Source organism: Myotis myotis, unplaced genomic scaffold, assembly GCF_014108235.1.
Source record: "Myotis myotis isolate mMyoMyo1 unplaced genomic scaffold, mMyoMyo1.p scaffold_m19_p_3, whole genome shotgun sequence".
NCBI lineage: Eukaryota > Metazoa > Chordata > Mammalia > Chiroptera > Vespertilionidae > Myotis > Myotis myotis.
Genome location: NW_023416335.1, coordinates 74,701,331 through 74,721,309, shown reverse-complemented (window position 1 = coordinate 74,721,309; position 19,979 = coordinate 74,701,331). Strand labels below are relative to the sequence as shown.

Here is a 19,979-nt window from a genome sequence, read left to right as displayed (position 1 = left end):
ATAGGGACTATAGGGGAGTTGGGGCACCGCCCCTGTCACACACAGAGCAGGGCAGATCAGGGGGTTGGGGCGCTGCCACTGTCACACTCAGGGCAAGGCCGATGGGGAGGTTATAGCTCTACCCCGTCACACACAGAGCAGGGCCCATGGGGGGCGGGGGGTTTGGGGCGCCGCACCCTGTCACACACAGAGCAGGGCCGATCAGGGGGTTGGGGTGCTACACCCTGTCACACACAGAACCGCAGGGCGATCAGGGGTTTGGGGAACTCCCCCGTATCAGGCACAGAGCAGGGCTGATCAGGAGGTTGGGGCGCCTTTCCCTGTCACAAACAGAGCAGGGTGGATAGGGAGGTTGTGTCCCTGCCAACTGTCACACACTGCTGGGGTCGAGCCCCAGCAGGTCCAGGGGTCCCCAAAGGTGTGGATGGAGTTGGCGAAGAAGGAATGACACGGAGACGGAGTTCAGTTGATCAGCAGCCTAGCCAGGATCTCTAGCCAGGATCTCCAGCCAAGTTCTGGTCTGGATCTCCAGAGAGGTTCTGCTTAGGATCTCCTGCCAGGGTCTGTGTCCATGTTCTCTTGCTAGGTTCTCCAGCCAGGTTCTGTAGCCATGTTCCCTTGCTAGATTCTCCAGCCAGGTTCTGTCCAGGTTCTCCAGCCAGGTTCAGTCACCAGGTTCTAGTCAGGTTCTCTTGCCAATTTCTGTAGTCAGGTTCAGTGCAGGATCTTTTGCCATGTTCTCTCCAGCGAAGTTCTTCTGTCTGTGTAGGTTCCTTCTTCTGAGTTCTGTCTTCTTCGTTCTGTGTTCTGAGTTCTGTATCTTGCTGTCTTGCTGCATCTGTATTTATACCAGTTGATTCAATCCTATCAATCTCTATTACAAAGGTTAGGGCGTTTCTTATCTTCATTCCAGGGAGTAAAGATTATGTAGCTTAAGCACGATTGTTCGTAGTTAAAGTGATTAATTACCCGCCTGGCACTTAGTTAAGAGGTTTTATTCCCTCCCTAGCTTCAGGGGAAAATCCCTACCTGGGGAAACACCCTTTCTCAGAGACCTTGGTTAAAACACATAGTGCCAAGAAGGTGAGCAAACATATTAAGAACAGTATGCCATATATGCCAGGTCCCTTGAAACAGCAAGCATGGACCGGCTCCCGGCAACACACAGAGCAGCAGGGCGATCAGGGGGTTTGGGCGCTGCCCCCTGTCACGTTGATCCCGGTGCCGGGAGGCCTTGTGGCTCCTCTGATCCCGGTGCTGGAAGGCATATTACCCTTTTACTCTATAGGATAGAGGCCTGGTGCATGTGTGGGGGCCGGCTGGTTTGCCCTGAAGTGTGTCCTGGATCAGGGTGGGGGTCCCCACTGGGATGCCTGGCCAGCCTGGGTGAGGGGCTGAGGGCTGTTTGCAGCTGGTCACACACCCTTCAGGGTGGGGGTCCCCCCTGGGGTGCCTGGCCAGCCTGGGTGAGGGGATGGTGGCTGTTTGCAGCTGGTCACACACCCTTTAGGGTGGGGGTCCCCACTGGGGTGCCGGCCAGTCTGGGTGAGGGGCCGAGGGCTGTTTTCATGCTGGCGGGTGACAGAAGCTCCCAACCGCTCCTTTTTTTCTTTATTTTTTTTTTTATTCTGGGCCAGCTATAGCTCTGAGGCTCCAGCTCTGAGGCCTCCGCTCCTGAAAGCAGGTATCTGGTTTGTTTCGGTTCTATAATCGAAACTCTTTATCAACTCCAGCTCTGAGATCCCAGGCTCACTGAAAGCAGGTTTCTGGGGTTTTGTTTAGCTTCTATATTCGTTACAATGTTTCTTAAACTGCAGGCTCAGAGGCTGGCAAGGCAGGTGGGAAACGTTGGAGTCCTCTGTCACTGAAGCAAGCAAGCCTCATGTTAGTTTCAAGCTGCCTCGCTGCCGGCCGCCATCTTGGCTGGCAATTAATTTGCATATCTCGCTGATTAGCCAATGGGAAGGGTAGTGGTTGTACGCCAATTACCATGTTTCTCTTTTATTAGATAGGATAGTTTTCCATTGTATGTATGTACCACAGTCTATCTATTCACCTGTTAGAAGATATCTGGGCTGATTCCTATTTTGGAAAAGAGAGTTTCTGTAAATATTCATATGCAAATTTTTATGTGAGCATAGTTTGCATTTCTCTAAGGTAAATGCAAAATTGCTGGGTTAATTTGGCTTATTTTCCCTCCTATAGATGATGATTTTTGGTATCACGTCTGAGAATCCTGCCTAACACGAAGTCACAAATATTTTTTGCTAGGTTTTCTTATAAAGTTTTAGTTTGACATTTTAAATTCAGAACTATGATCTATTTTGAGGATGTTTTGTTTTATTCTTTTTTTAATATAAAGTGTAAGGTTGAGATTCATTTCTTTTGAATTACCTATTGAATTGCCTTTTGCAACTTTGTTAGAAATCAATTGACCATATTTGTGTGGACTATTTCTGGAAAGTCTCTTCTGTTTCATTGATCTATATGTCTTTTTCATCAACAATGCTGCATTATCTTGATAGGGTCATTTCATAATAAGTCTTAAAATAGGGTAGTGTATCTCCTTCAAATTTGTTCTTTTTTAAAAAAATGTGTTTTGGCTATTACAGTTTCTTTGCTACATTTTAGAAACCTCTTGTCTATATCTATAGGAAATCGTGCTGGGAATTTGAGTGGAATTACATCTTTACCATGTTGTACCTTCCAATAATAAACATATATATGTCTTCATTACATAAACTTTTTTGATTTATGTAATCAGTTTTTGTAAAGTTCAGTATACAGATTCTATACTTGTTTTTTAAAGCACAATTTGCTAAGTATTTGATTTTTAGGGAGCTGTTATAAATGCATTGCTTTTGCAATTTTGATCTCCAATAGCATATTGCTAGAATATAGAAATATAATTAATTTTTCTGTGGGACCTTGAATGTGGCAACATTGCTTAACTTACTTATTAGTTCTAAGAAGTTTTCTTTGTTTTAATTCCTTCCTACTTTCTAACTACATAATATTATCTAAGAATGCAATGATATTGTCTGTATTTTTTCCCATTTCTTTCTAATCTGTGCGTCCTTTATTCTTCTTGCCTTATTGAACAATTAGGACTTTCAGTGCAATGATTAATAGAAGTGGTAAATTTTTTCAGTGTTTCACCAGTACTGTATTAGTTATACCCTTTGTTTTTTCATAGATGCCCTTAATACAATTGAGAAAGTTTTTTATTCTTATTTGATGAGAAATTTATCATTAATAGATGCTGAATTTGTCAAATGCTTGATATGTCTCTAATATTTCTATTTTTACCAGTTTACTAGAGTAGAAAAACTACTTTGGCTCCTTTTACTATCCATTTTCAGTTCAACTTCTTTAGGCACATGTAAGTAGCTGTATCAAATTAATCAACTTCCATAAAAGAAGAGCTTTCCCAATTTTAGCCAACTTGGTTCAGTTTTAGTAAGTGCTTCCTTCCACTTTCTCAAAGAAACTAATTTTTCAAATTATGATGCGATCTTTATAGTTCTAAAAGGATGAGCAAATTTTAGAAGATGATATTTTAATATTAACTACTGCTGATAATTTTTTAAATTTTGAATATAATATAAATTTACTAGAATTTGCTGAATACTACTAGAGATAAGCATAAAGGCAAATAATTAAAGAAATCATTCATATCCACTTTGTGAATTTGTTTGATAACTTGTTTATTTCTTTGCTTTCTGTACAAACAAAAGCAAAGACTATCTAATTTTTATAATCTTCATCAAAGAAAATAACAAGAAAGAAAAAATCAAAATAAGAGGGCATATTCAGTTTTATAAGTAAGTTCAGGTCTTTTATGCTATAAGCAAATAATCACAAAAGAAAACTTCTGTCTTTTAATTCCTGACTTTGAAATAGATAAAAAAGGTATCTAAAGTTACTTTAGAACTTTTCTGTAATTACCCACCAATTCAGGGTACACATATTTCAATGCTAAATTTTGTGTTTTTAAAATAATAGTTAAACTGTGTTCAATTTGAAGGGGAAAAATCTAGTGAATAATTTGTGTAGAAAAATATAAAAGTTTTAGAGTTATAAATATTCACACTTAATTACTCTGCTAGGACTTAGAAAACTATAAGTGTGTGACCTCAAATTTTACTTTCTAAACTTAAAAGATAATTTATAAATTTACCAGGTAGAAGTCAATTTTTTAAAAATTCCTTCTTGTTTAAAGTATTATATAAGTCTCCTTTTTCTCCCATTGACCTCTCCCTGGCCGCCCCCACCCCCCAGCACATGCCCTCACCCCCCTACTGTCTGTGTCCATTGGTTATGCTCATATGCATGCATAAAAGTCCTTTGGTAGAAGTCAATTTTTAAGTACAATATTGAAAAATATCTGAAAGCCCTTCTACTTCTAAATTAAATGATGTGATAAATATGGCTATTTTTCTCTATTTTTCATTTTCTATACAAATACTGTTATTTTATATTCAGGTTATTTTAAATGAGTTTTCTGACATCCTTGGAGTCTGTATAATGAAAATATTATTTTCTATAATAAAGCCAGTGCGGTTTTTTTATAGTGAAATATTATATATTTGTTAAGACAAAATGGCTGTTTCATTATGATAATTATGAATATGCACAAATCTCTCACATTCCTACCCATTTTAATGGGTGAATGCAGTCATTACTAGTAACTTCTGTTATTGTGCTACTGATTAAATTTCATGTTTGAAAAAATGCTCTTTGTGAAATTCTACAATAATAAACCAATTACTTTTAAAATTTTCTGCATTTTTAAATCCCTCATTTTTCTTCCTTTATATATATATTTTTCCTTTTAATTCTTTTTCTTTATTTTTTCTTGCTTTTCTCACTTCTATTATTTTTCTTCCCTCCCTTTTCCTCAAAATTCCCCCTTTTTTTCTAACTTCCTCTTATTTTTCTATTTTCCCCAAAACTATATTTGGTAGCAGTTCATCTGATACTAATAACAAACATAAAACATACAAACACACACATGATTTTGCTTAATCATATTTAAAAACAGCTTTTTACTCAATGAGAATATGTTTATTTTTATTTTTTGCTTGTCTTATATTTTACTTAAACTCCTTAAAACTTTAATAATTTGCAAACATTTTTAAATACTATCCTGATTAGTACAGATGAAGAGAAGTTTCCCCAATGTGTCTCCCTGTGTCAATTTTTTAAAAGGCTCCATTTAATTAAAGCCATTAAAAACACAAGATTACTTTTAATAGCACTTCTTTTTTCTCATTAGAGTTTTGGCTTTTCAGATTACACTCTCCTTAGTACCCAGGATTCTCATTTTCTGAAATGTTCTAAGACATTTATCCTGAACTTTGAACTGAAAGCATATGTATACATATACTGACCGATTCAAAAGATGAACTAGCCCTGGCTAGTGTGGCTCAGTTGGTTGAGTGTCATCCCATGCACCGAAAAGTCATGAGTTTGCTTCCTGGTCAGGGCACGTGCCCAGGTTGAAGGCTTGATGTCCAGTAGGGAGCGTGCAGGAGGCAGCTGATCAATGTTCCTCTCTTACATCCATGTTTCTCTCCCTCTCTCTCTCTAAAATAAATTAAAATATATTTTTAAAAAGATGAACTAGATTTTATTACATTAAAATGTGGAATTTCAACTAATTATAGTTTTAAAAATTGGAAAAATGCTTTTGAAAACATTTTTGCCCCTCATGCTGGTTTCCATTATCTTTATTAGATATTTAAGTTATTCTAAAAAAATGATATTTTGTTATTTTGAAAACAAAATAGGTGCTTTACAGAGCCTGTGAAAAAATAAAACATGTCAATGAAAAATGTATGCCATCAACTACTAGCTAAAACAGATTAGGTGTGGGAAATGAATCGTCCTTGTTTACCCACATTTTACTTTTTTTTTGATAAAATTCATTTGAACAACAACAAAACATTACAAATTAAGATATTTGTAAGGGGTTTCTTCTGTCCCCAAACTTCTAACAGACATTGCAACTTAATGCTTTAAGATGTTACTCTTAGCATGCCTCCCCTCCCCCCAGGAATATTTTGAAAAGCCAAATAACTTAAATTATTACACGGGGAGAAAAAGAGTACTGTTAACATAAATTAGGCTTATTTATAAGGAAAACACATATTGCACCACAGTAAGCCTTACCTTGGGCCCTCTGCTTCATGAATTGCATGCTCCTGTGCCACTGATACTCGCATGCTGGATGATCTTGTACGAACCCATAGCTGCTTAATGACGTGATATGAAGTGATGCCGAAAACAGGAGAACCTTTGTCCTGGAGTCAGCTGCAAGAAGTAACGTGTATGAATGTACAGTACAGGGAGATCTATGAAAGATCTAGTCTCTTTCTCCCAAAAGACTCTGTTCCATGATACAAGGAGAATTCAGTTCTTCTTGGCAGCTCTCCAGGTCAGTTTGGAGGCAGTAGAAACAACCACAAAAAACAAGCCTGGTTTCTCACTGTCTTTACTCTCAGTGTTTTAAGTAACATTTTACTTCTTATTTTTCTTTTATTTTGTTTTTAATAAAAGGAAATAATACATCTTTCCATTGTCTTGTGTGAGTACAATTTTTAAAGTAGAGATGTAGATGAGAATGAATTATATGGGCCCGGCTTATCTATTTATTTTATTTTTTTACTGAATTTTTTGGGGTAACATTGGTTAATAAAATTATATGTTTCAGGTGTACAATTCTATACTACATCATCTGTATACTGCATTCTATGTTTACACCCAACATCAAGTCTCCTTTCATCACCATTATCTCCCTTTTACCTTCTTCTACCTCCTCCCATCCTCTTTACTCTGGTAATTTGAAGGAAAGGATCAGTATCTCTTAATTGAGGAGTGGATGACTTTAAAATGATATTACATCAAAGAAGGCATAGAATCCCAGAAGATTATGTAATTATGTTAAAAATGAGTATTATTAAATAATTCACACTTTTATTATGCAGAAATTAGGTCATTTTTCTACTCCTCCCACAAATATTCAATCTCAATATCTAAATAATGAAACAACACAGTGTTATCCATCCTGGTGCTAAGAGAGAATGCCAGTTATGACAGGCTCATTGTTTACTTTAACAGGTAATTTGTGGACCGGAATCATTTAATTGTTCTGAGTACATAATTACATGTCAGCAATTTCCAATTTAATTAAAATGTACAAATCTGAAGATTAAGGGAATTTTTGAATTATTAATCATTTTTCCACTAGGAAATCTTGTTGCTCTGCAGGGGATTTGTCCAGTGTACAACTAGACGTATTTTTTTCCTTCTCTTTCACAGACAGACAATTTTCCCGCAGAGCCCAATTACATGGGCAGCAGGCAGCAGTTTGTTCAAAGGTAAGGCCTATTAAATAACTTTCTCAGCTTCCCCATTTGCATTCGAGTCAAAATTGCTTTGCAAGTAACCACACCAGACTCAAACTCGTAGAGACACCACTTTCTCTTCTTTGTCTTTATATGTATTTCAGTAGCTCCACGTTTAAGGACCCAGAAAGAGCCAGCCTGAGAGACAGTGGGCACGGGGACAGTGATCAGGCTGACAGTGACCAAGACACTAACAAAGGCTCCTGCTGTGACATGTCTGTTAGGGAGGCACTCAAGATGAAAACTACTTCAACTAAAAGCCAACCACTTGAACAAGGTGAGTGAAGCCTTCCAATGCTTACCAAGTGTAAAGCTTAAACAATCATTATGAACCAATTAGCACGAGAGTTGCAGTTTATTATGGTGGAATGGACCATTAATGTATCAAAAGAAATAGCAAATCCCAACTTTGTCCCAGACAAAGAGCAACTATTCAGAAACAAGAGAGAAAGAAAGGCCATAGATAGTGGTCTATAATCTTCTTAAAATGAGAACTTGATTAAGTCACTAGATTTGTTCTTATCTTCATGACTGCTTCCTAACTTTTCTTATTTTGCATTTTATTTACAAGCAAAATATGGCATATATTACCTAAATATGCACATTTTAATATACTCATTTTTAGGATTAAAATAGTAAATTCAACACATTTAGGTAAAATGAAAACTTGATTGAAATTGTATAGGTCTAGCATGTTGTTGTATTTTTAGAGTGAATTTTAGTTTTTAAAGAGTCAAATAATAGCTAAGCCAGAGTTTTTGCTCCTTTTGTTTTGATTAACATTGAAGTCTTCATAGATATCAAATAAGAATGAACTTGTTTACTCAGAGATGAAAATATATTTCTTAATAAATACATACATTCTAAAAGTCCACCTTTAATTTATTCATTTGATATGCCTTCTTATTAATTTTATGTTTTCGTTGTTTCAAGCATAATGGAATATTTGCTGGTGGTTTACCCAAAGAGAATTAAACTACTTTCATGTGTAAGAACTAGAGACCATAGGCTTTTTTCTAATGTTTAATTATAACAAGTGAAAAATTAATTGTTTTATAAATTGTATTTCAGAATTTCAGATGTATTTTACATTAGTTAATATAATACTAGTTTTCAAAATAGTCACGATATTTAAATATTTAATATTTATCATTTCAGTTTTTAATGAGAAACTTGATTTATACATATAAACACAGCTGCTAAGTCATTTATTAATTGATGATTCATAGAAAGTAATTTTTTGCCTGTAGTGTACTCTGTCCTATCACATATAGCTTAGCGGATATAATGTTTACTAACTTTTCTAATAATATTCAAATTTTAATGCAAATATACATACATAAATATCTATTTAATACAAAAATAAGTAAACATAGATATAAATATTTCTGCACTGAATATTATTATGCTGAATTTATTTTAAGGTTGACCTCCCCAAGGACTTCTTTTCTAAGTAATAAGTGCTAAATAGATAACTTTCTTCCAAACTTTTACCATCACAATTTTCTGTGTTAACAGAAATCTTGTTTTTTTAATTTTTTTTAACAAAGGCCATATATATATATATATATATATATATATATATTTATATATATATATATATATATATATATATATTTTTTTTTTTTTTTTCAGAGAAAAAGGGAGAGGGAGATAGAAACATCAATGATGAGAGAGAATTATTTATCAGCTGCCTCCTGCACACCCCCTACTGGGGATCAAGCCCACAACCTGGGCATGTGCCCTTGACTGGAATAGAACCCGGGACCCTTCAGTCCACAGGCCAAAGCTCTATCAACTGAGTCAAACCAGCTAGGGCTAACAAAAGCTACTTAAATACTTATTTAATATTCACAGTTCCTGCAAATTTGAATGTTTACTTGAACATGACTTAAATGTCTTTATGGGTTGTGACTATGCGATATTATGTAAATCTTTTAGACACATTTTAAATAACGGGTTGTTGAATCTTGATATGTGAATCAATAGCATAAGACAGACCCATTTATGTGTATAAAAAAGTAATTAAGCAGATGATTTTTCGGCTACTATTTGTAAAGTTGCATATGGTAAGTAAAGAGTTTGGAGTTATTGTCTATCTTCATGAGATTCCAATTTTCCTTTCTTAATCAAAAATATAAACAAGTACACTGCTGCTCACATTAATACTTTAATTCCTTTTAATGAACTAACTGAACAGTGTATTCGAGGAGCAAGAAAAAGACCTCTATAGAAAAAGAAAGTTATTTATGTTTGAAAGTTTAAATTATAGTAAAAACATGATTTTAAAAAATTGATATCAAAAACAATATTTTAGAAAGGTGACTACTGTTCTTAAAATAAAATATATTTGGCATATATTTTAATTAACATGACACACAAATATTGCTAGTCTAGGGTGGGAATGCCAGTAGAAATACCTCCAGTAACACAAATAGTTTCCAGATCTCCTTATTAATAAATATGGGGAAATTATTATAAATCTGAAAACTATACTTAAGTAATCAATTAATTATATAGGATATGGACTTCTACTTTAAAACATGAACTTGAAAGTTTAGCTTAAATAATCTTTCATTGAATGATTGCATTCACTAAGGCACTCATTTAATTAATATCTATTAAAATTTTAAATATAAAAGGAACAACAATATATTTCCTTTTAGGAGCAAGAAACTAAAAGCTAAACAAAAGAAACCTGTTTATCAGTTTTGTTTTTTTCTCTTACTAAAATTTTGTAGTAGTGCTTTAACAGATTTCAATTAGAAACCGGTAGCATATTACATTTTATATTTTTTGGCTTCCATCACTATTTAAATGATCTCAAGTAAGAAAAACAGTCTTCTATTTCTAAATTGAAATATTTCTTTAACTTAGAAATTCAAATACATTAAAAATAGTCTCCACATTTTTAGTGGAATCTTTTGTGCTAATAATTGTTTTCCTTTGCCTATGATTAAGCCTTTTTGAGCTTTTGATTTATTAGCTCAAATATTACTTTTTCTCCTCTTTTGTGCAGTTAGATTTTTCCATCTGTTTTGTTCCTGATATTTGTTTATTTTTTCTACCATCAGTTTAATCATCTCAAATATAAAGCAGGAGTATATGTTGCCCATTATTTTAGTAAAAATATTTGAAAGGAATCAGTAGTTAATTGAAAGTATACTGTATTACACAACAGCTAAAGATAGCTTTAAGGATTTTATGTTAATAAACTATTTAATGGAAAGAGGTTATTTTAGTTTCTCTTAGTGTGATTTAAAAAACTCTCAGAAAGTATTTATATTTTTCTATTTAATTGCATTTTTGTGTTATCTTTTTTTTTCCAATTAAATTTTCTCTATACTCACTTCACCGAGTATTATAGGTAGGTGGAAGATAGATAAAAGGATCCAAATATTTTAGAATTTGTATGGCACCATACATAGTAGGACATTACTTAGAGATGCAAATGTTTATATTTCTATCTAATAAGCATTGTTTATTAGAAATTTACACAAAAATTGACAAAAAACATTTGATATTATTTTGCTGAATTTATATTTTAGAGTAAGAAAAACAAATTTATAGCAAGAAGTAAAAATAAAATACATATAATGTTTTCTATTAAAATAAGAGCCACATACTGTTTTATAAATAATAAAACTCCAAATATTTTTAAGTTAATTTACTTCTTATGCCTCATAATATTATTAAATATTCGACTTCTTTAAGAAAATATTGCTCCTTTGAATTTCTATCTACTAAAACACTGTAAACTATTTTTTTAAATTGTTTTATTGCTTAAAGTATTATAAAGAATATTATAAATGTCTCCTTTTTTTCTCCCCTTGACCTTGTAAACTATTTTCATTACTAGCAATAAACATTTCTTCTTTTAAAAAATTATTAAGCTTGCCCTAAAATTCAGTAGTTTCTGTTGATTCCAAAAATAATAATTATGCAGTTTTCATAAATGCTGATTGATGATTTATCTGAGCTTCTTAGTAATACCAAGCAATTGCTCTCAATTTTCCTTTTTTAAAACATATTTTCTTCATTTAATTTTCCACCACATTTATCTCCCCTGTACCCTCCACCAATCTCCCACAATCACCATACTGTTGTTCGCGTCCATCACTTCTTTTTTCTTTTTCTTTTTTGCTTATCCTTTTACTACCTTCTCGTCCCCCCAACACTCCCTCTCCAGAGCTGTCCACCTATTCCCTATGAGTCTGGGATAATCAGTTTTCTTGATATCTTTGTAATCGACTGAAACCGATTCTTGAAGCCAGAAGTCAGTGGAATATCATAGTACATTATGACTGCTGACAACCCATGCCAGGGATTGCAGTGAAACAGTCACAGTCATGAATCTAACCCCTGTGTTGCATTGCCAGCTGTCAGTCCCTCCTCTGGATTCCAGGACTTTACTGAACCTCAGGTGTTGTTCTGTTCACGTTCTTTCTTTTTTTCTTTTTTTCTCTCATTTCATTTAATTGCCAAATAATTTCCTTTTCTTCCTCATTCAGTTCTGTGCTTCCACTGTTCTCTCTTTACTGCTAGAAAAATCTGACTCCTTAAATTACATTCTGGTTCAAAACATTTCACAATGGAATCCCTAATTAAAATCTAATAAAAATAAATCAATAGAAAGTTGAGAAAGAATAGAAATTCCAAATGAGCCAGGTTTGCTCCAATGAATTTCAATTTTAAAACTAAATTACATTCTTAAGGGTTGCCTTTTGTCTTCCCAGAGGACATTTTAGAAAATTATGAGAACTAAAGCTAATGGATTGTTTTTTTGTTTTGTTTTTTCTTTATGTCAGGGCTTGAATTTTGTTTGTGTGCTCCATATCCAACAGATGATTATATCGGTTAAACGACTGCAGGATCTGTTATATGATTTCAGAGTCTGACAAGTTTCTGAGCCCCGCTCCTCTAAATGCCCCTGAGGTTCCTGTTCAGTGAGAGGAGAGCCACACTTTCAGGATGGGGAGAAGTCATTGCCACAGAGGGTTGGGGCACTGAACACAAGCTTGACCTGCTTTGCCATTTCCCCTAGAACTGACACTGAACGGAAAAGTATGAGGATAGTGGCTTTTTTATTCTCAGGTTTTTGCTCTGTTTTTCATTCTTCATTATGGTTACTGCAGTTCTGACCCTTTCAGTCAAGCACTTTTTCCCAGACCTTCCCATAACAGGCAGCAGCAGATCCACTTCTACATAAGCAAGAACATGAAGGTAATGACTATATCTATCCTTTCAACAATATATATACTGTTAAGCCTCACCCTAGGATATTTTTTCCATTGATTTTCAGAAAGGGTGGAAGAGAAGGGAGGAGGGAGAGGAGAGAGGGAGAGAGAGAGAGAGAGAGAGAGAGAGAGAGAGAGAGAGAGAGAGAGAGAGAGATGAGGGAGACACATTGATTGATTGCCTTCTGCACATTCCCTGATCTGGGCCATGGATCAAACCTGCAACCTAGGTATGTGCCCTTGACAGGGACTTGAACACGACACCCTTTGGTAAATGGATTAGTGCTCTAATCATTAAGCAACACCCGCAATGGCTGAAAATAATTTTAAAGGAAATGTTATAAATTTATTAATTGTAAATATATCTTAGGAAGGAAGTGGAAAATTACTTCCATATATTGGAGGGGAAAGGAACTGTTGCATACACAATTTCAGAAAGAAATCATTTACGAATTTTTAAAGGCACGGATGCATTAAGACTCACATACATGGCATTTAAGAAATTGTGTTATTTGCCAGTAATTCCTATTATTTTCAAGCCCTGTAAGTCTTTATTGGACTGCACTTATCTAAGAGCATCTTAATATCCATTTCCCTTCCTTCCTGTGTTGTCTTTAGTACTTTTAGAATTCATCTAATTTTCCATTTTTTGGATAAAATGGTCCACACACTTTATTTTTGCTTACCAAACATTGCAACTGTCCCATAGTTCACCTAACTTTAAAAGTTTCAATGATATCTCTTTTTCTCCTGTGCAAACATCTGCTTCTAGAAGCCAGCAGCTGGTATCATGAAAACAGAGATTTTATCACCCTCACATTTGTTGCTCATCATAAAACCTTCCTAACAAGTGTTGCCTGATTTACTTTAGACTCAATGTGATTTTGAGATTCTCTTGCTTTTAGTAAGCACAGCAATAACTTTTGCTAAAACATTCCAATTAGGAAATGCCAGGTATAAAAACATAAGCTAAGGTACAGACTGGGTCTTCAAGGAGCTCAGACTGTATTAAAAGAATTTGACATATAAGCTATGGGGTTTGCACAGTGGGAGGTACGCCCTAAGTACTAATGATGTCATGAGAATGAACACCCAGGCCAAATTTGGGGGAATCAAATAAAATTCCTGGAGGAGGAGACATTTGAGCTGATCCTTTAAAAAATGTTTAGGTCACTTGGCAGAATAAAGCTGGGAGAAAGAGGACAGTGCACTCTCAGACGCAGAGATGCAAGGAAGCAAAGTGGCAAGTTGTTATTAGGTGCAGATAAATAGTGATGCGTGAGACGAGGATTGGTGGTTATGGGACTGGCGAGAGTATAAGAAGCCCAGTGATGGATTGACTGATAGGGAGCCATTGGATATTCAGGAAGTAATAGTTCGAAGTTTCATTTTAAAGAGATGATTTTTTAGGCCAATGCCTGGGTAGACAGGGATGCAACTAGGAAGCTGGAGAAGTAATCCAGGGCAAGACAAAATAAGGCCCAATGTAGTAAAGAGGTAATAAGAATAGAACCAAGTGAAAGAGTAAAACTTGTTTTACTATATGCCATTGCTGTTATAATGATAATGATTTGATTGGTATTCATTTAAAATTGATTTTGAGATAAAGGTTTCTAAAGGAAAAAGTCATTTTATACCCAAAGAAATGGACTAACCCTTGAATTATTTAATGCCTTTAAGTTTTTATGTAGTACATATATACCACATATTCAATTAACACATACATGTTTGAAAATTATCATTTTCTCTAAATGACTAATGCTTATTTGCAGACCGGATTTATCATACTAAGGAAAATTTACCTTTCAAAGACACTGGGAGGAAACAGAAACAAAATCGCTTCAGTTAACCAGATCTTTGAGAGAACTTTGAGAACACAGTGAGGTAGTTTAATATTGTGTGATAATGAATCTTAGAATTATGACTGGGCTAACTGAGCTCAGCTCTGTGCCGTGGTGAAGACAGCGTGAGGTCACCAAAGGGAAACATTCAGGAAGACATTTACATGAGTATCAGAAGGGGCAGCTGGTTATTACAGTTTGGCAGTCGAAGAAGTCAGGAGGCAGAAGGTGCATGTCTGTCACAAAGAGTTAACCATTATTTCATTCATAATTAAGACACAAGATATAAGAACTTATATCAAACCAAACATTTAACATATTCAAATTAACTCCTCTTGTATGTTTCAATTCCATAACTAACATGAACTTTTGAAAGCTAATGTTTTGACATGCAGGTCTACAATTATTAGAACCAGAAGTTTTCCAGAGTTAATAATTTTTCAGAGTTTACAAAAGTGATATAATTCATGTGCCATATAGTATGTAATATTGCTATTGAGATCTGTGGCAGTACTCACAAACACACACAATATTTAGTAGTGAAGAGCTAAATATTCATACTAAGTGGAATAAAGAATAATTTAAACAGCCCATATCAATTCAAGTCAGTGTTTACTATCAAATGAGTAACAAAATAACTGCCAGATCTGAGTGTTTTGGGAGTTTCAAAATATAGACAAGGAATTGTAGACTTGTACTTAATTTGCATGTTGTGGTTTATTGTCCCTTAAAACCTTGACAATGCATTATACTGATGCTGTTTCAAAGAGCAACATAATGAAAAATTGTGTACCACCAAGAGAAGTGATTTTATACAGTTTCCTATTAAATCAGATCAGAAATGTGCAGTTGGTCTCTTGCCTCAGACCAAATATAGAAAAAATTGTCCATTAGCCTTGTAATAGTTGTAATATTATAAATATTTACTTTGGGAAGCCAGAGTGATCTGGGAACATTTAAATGTTTAAACAGTTCATAAGATCATTTTGAGTAGTACTTTTAGGATTTGCAGACTGATAACAAATGTACCCCTGCATTTATACAGGGTATATTTTTGAAACAAAATACATATTTCATAAGATTGATTTGTCTGCCCTAGATTTTATTTTCTTTGAGGCTTTGAGAATTCATATTGAAGAATGAAATTGTTTTATTTATTTTTTGTCTCAAGTCATTTCCTGCTTAATTTTAATTACCGTTTGTTATATAATACTAGAGGCCTAGTGAACGAACTTTGTGCACTGGTAGGGTCCCTAGCAGCTGCTGGCTGCTGGCCAGGACCCCCCTCTCTTCCCCCGGCCGGCCCCACCCTTGGTCAAACTGCCAGACAACTCCCAGTAGAGGGGACAATTTGCACACTATGCTATGATTATATAGGATGATTTACATAGATATATGACTTTTGATCCCTACAAACTAACATTTTTAAGGTATTTAAGGAAAGATGGCAATAAAACTCCAGAAAATTTTAATACGTGCAGAATGACTATGATGTTTACAAGAATTACTCTACACTGCAGGACACCAATAGACAATAGAATGAATCTTAATTAAACATACTAGTATCTGATAATTTTTTAACTCATGGGGCAGATATCATTACCATTAATTAATAAGTGAATAAATTAATTCAGTAAGTATTGTTTCAGCACTCATGTAGATAACACTCTGCCTTCAAGGTATTCATCTTTGAGGGTGTCACTCCTCTGTCCATCTAGCTGTAATTCAGTTGGTTAAATACTATGATATATGTATACTGTAAGTACAATTAATTCTGCTATAGAAATACATAAAGCACTACTTCACAAATGAAATGTGCTTTCAATAGGGCCCTGAAAGCAGAACCTGACTACAAGATGCAGGGTAAATTGACTATTTGAAGCTGGGATAATACCATGATCAAAAAAGACTTAGAGATGTGGCAATCAGTATATAATCCAGGAATGGCAAATAATAGAAATAATCTTATTGGACTATCAGGTGTAGATTTATAATGGAGAGAAATTGGACCAAATGAATGGGTTAGGGTCAGATTATGAAAGACCTTGAATGCCATACTAAGAAGTTTGAATATAATTCTACAGGTAATTAAAAACTTTATTTTGATTGGAGTTACCTGATCAGAGTTTGTTAGAATGATCAATTAAATGGACTAGAGAAGCCCAATGGTCAATTGGATCATTCATTCAGTTTCAAAAGGGCAGAGGTATGTTTAATATTTTCTAATTTTTATCTATCATATTGTCATGTAATTTAATTGCTGTGCCCCATAGTTTCAACTGACATTATTATGAGTAATAAACATAACTCAAAAGAAAGTTTACATATGCCTCAAAGTACCATCTATTTATATTTGTCTTTAATGATAACAGTTGATTTTTATTTTCATTTTTATTTTAAAGCAGAGCCAGCAACCCTACCTTAAGTATAAATCCCAATGAAATCCTTGAAAGATTATAAATATATGACAAACTGTGTGAACTTATTCAATCAGATAACAAAAGATCAGCTAGTAGTAACATGGAATTAAAAAGAAGATAGCATTTATTAAACATCTATTTTAAGTCAGTCACTGCAACAAGCACTTTTAAACAAATTTGTCCTCATGGTAAGCTGCTGAGATGACTGTTATCTCTTTTATTAGATGAAAAACCTGAACATCAGAGAAATGAAGTAACTTGCCTACAGTTGATGCCATTAGCAATTTTCTGCCTGATGCCATGTCTGTGTTCTTTCCACTCTAGTCACTTTTGCTTATTTACACTCTTCAGCAGAGAGTTTGCAAGGCAGATGCACTAGCATTCCTAAGTTGAAAATAGGTATCTTACTTTTAAAAGTAGAGTTGAATCTGATTTTTTATGCCTAAGTGTATAGAGTTATGAAGGGTTTTTCAGAACATGTAGTCATCTAATTAGTTGCCATTTATTTTATTATTATTTTGACTTGCTGTGCAGAAGCATTTAGTACTGAGACCATTTTTTTCATCTTTGTATTGTTTTAGCTGCCTTTAAGCAGAATAACATTTACTTCATTGCTACAGATTCTTCAGTTAACCCTAACTTGTCTTTTAAAAAATGGACATAAAGTACAAAACTTCCAATATTATTACACTGATACTATTTGAAAAAATAATTTAGTTTCCATATGCCCAAAAGTCATTCCTGTTTAGCTTATTAATATGTAATCATGGGTAAAAGTAGGATATAAGAGTTCTAGTTGTATATTCTATTTCCCAATCATTGCCTCTTAAGTATGACAAATGGTACTTCTGTTACTTTTAAGCAATAAATAAAATTAATTTTGTTTTTAAATAATTCATCTATTAAGCATTAGTATTACTTTTAGAACTATGACAGACTACTCAAAGATATCTAATTTAGATATACAAATTTAATTTTTTTGTAAGACACTACAGTCCATATATATTTCACAGTTTAACATATATTTGACCAAAGTTTTGCACAATAAAAATGGTGAAAATATTTGAGTAAATTTTAATTATCTGATTTTATTTCTCCATCCCAAACTTTTCAACATTTTCTCTCCACTTTCCCAAGCCCTCCACAGCCAGCTCCCTTCTAATCTCAGTAAATGCTACCATTGTCTACCTAGTCACCCCAGTTAAAAACAAAGGGACTCCTCTTTCCCATTTTCTTCCTTATCCCAGCATATGTCATTAGATCGTGTTGTTAACACCAGCCAATTCTACTTGACATTTCTTCAGTTCACTTATCTCCAGTATATTTACCCACCCTAGATACTATCTCTTTTTTTCATCACAACACCCTTCCAAGTAGGTAGTCACCTACCTCTCTTGTTGCCATGTTTGTAATGGAAATTCAATAATTTTCCTCCAATTAAAACCGCAGAGTACTTGGAAAAATTTCTGAACGTTAACCTTGCCCTGTGCCCCCTCCTCTTGTTTCACTGTACTCCTGTTGTGGAAGTCTTCCTCCAGTTTCTTCTTTTCTTTTTCAAGTCAGAGTTTCTAGTGTTGAGATCACTTTTGCACGAACTTGTCTCCCTCAGTAGTCTGCACACTGTATGTGCAAAGGAGATGCTTCTCTTATGCTCCTGTTATTCTCTAATGTATTCCTGATGTTTAGTTAAAAAGGGGGTTATTAAGGATGAAAACCACAGATTAAGAAGATTTTAGAGAACTTGAAGTCACTGGTAAATGTTAAAGGATCTTGATCAGGTAAAGAACATATTATATTAATCTATAGGGAAACCAGTTCTGTTGCAGTTAGAAACAGATCCAACAAACATTTAATAACTTCAAAGAGCTGAATTATGCACATTTACTTAAATTATCTCACTTAAAGTACAATTTTTAATAATCTTATAAGATAGACATTGACATTTTCATTTTGAATAGAGAAAATGAGCAATCTAAGTTCATTGAGATTCTATGTGGCTGATCCAAACTTTTAACCAGGGGTATCTAAGTCTAATTTCTGAGTCTAATTTTATGGGTCTTTCCATTGTTTCTTAGTGGCAATAGTTACATGAGAAATAACAAAGTTCTAGCAAAGTCATTGGGATGACTATATTTAGAGCATTAAAGACCTTAACATCTTGATAAAGAGAAAGAGTTTTAATATTAAGAGAGAAAGTTTTTTAATATTAAAAACTTCTATCAAGCCTTACCAATATTGTTGGGGTATTGAATGGTTTTGGCTGGTTAAAGTGAAGTGCAGAGTAAGCATGTTGTGTAATGGGGAAGGGTGAAGAGACGGGGACAATGCAAGCATGAATGCAGTCTATTTGAAATATGTGACAGCTGCACTTGAAATATGTGACTGCACCCACTCAGAATATACTGTAATAATGAGGGAAAATTGATAAATTTGGGTTATATAAAGTATATACAAAATTTAGAGCAAATAGATAAACTGACACATTCAGGAAAAGAGTAAAGCATTGGTAGTGTGAAACACACAAGACAACTCAATAAAATGAAACCATATTACGATTAAATGCAATGAAGAACCTTAGATAAGGCAGGTGAAGATTCCACATAGGCTCAGGAGAGGTCTTTCGTATTACTGGACCCAGAATCCATCCTTACAATAAAATAATTAGATTTGAATACCCAAACATTAGTGTTTATTTATACAGTTTGCCATATATATGTACTCATTTAAATATCATCAATTTAGATAAGCTCATCTAAAGTGAAAGAGGTGTAGTGAAAATTAAAGTTTTGTCAAAATGGACAATAGACAACATTAAGTACAAGAATAGAAGGAAAGGCCTGGCTGGCTTGGCTCAATGGTTGAGCATTGGCCTATGAACCAGGAGGTCACAGTTCAATTCCCTGTCAGGGGACATGCCCCGGTTGCAGGCAATGTGGGGTGTGCAGGAGGCAGCCCATCAATGATTCTCTCTCATCATTGATGTTTCCATCTCTCTCTCTCTCTCCCTTTCTCTCTGAAATCAATATATATATATATATATATATATATATATATATATATATAATAGAGGCC

The 19,979-nt window shown here is 34.4% G+C and overlaps 1 protein-coding gene across 2 annotated transcripts in view; it reads left to right on the top strand.

The window, feature by feature from the left end:
* Window positions 1–19,979, top strand: part of PCDH17 (protocadherin 17) — a 103,960-nt gene that overhangs the window by 33,755 nt on the left and 50,226 nt on the right. For both annotated transcript variants that reach the window (XM_036300875.1, XM_036300874.1), the window contains exons 2-3: window positions 7,324–7,382; window positions 7,514–7,686. In XM_036300875.1, coding sequence (XP_036156768.1) covers window positions 7,324–7,382; window positions 7,514–7,686 — 232 coding nt within the window. The remainder of the gene's footprint in view (window positions 1–7,323; window positions 7,383–7,513; window positions 7,687–19,979) is intronic.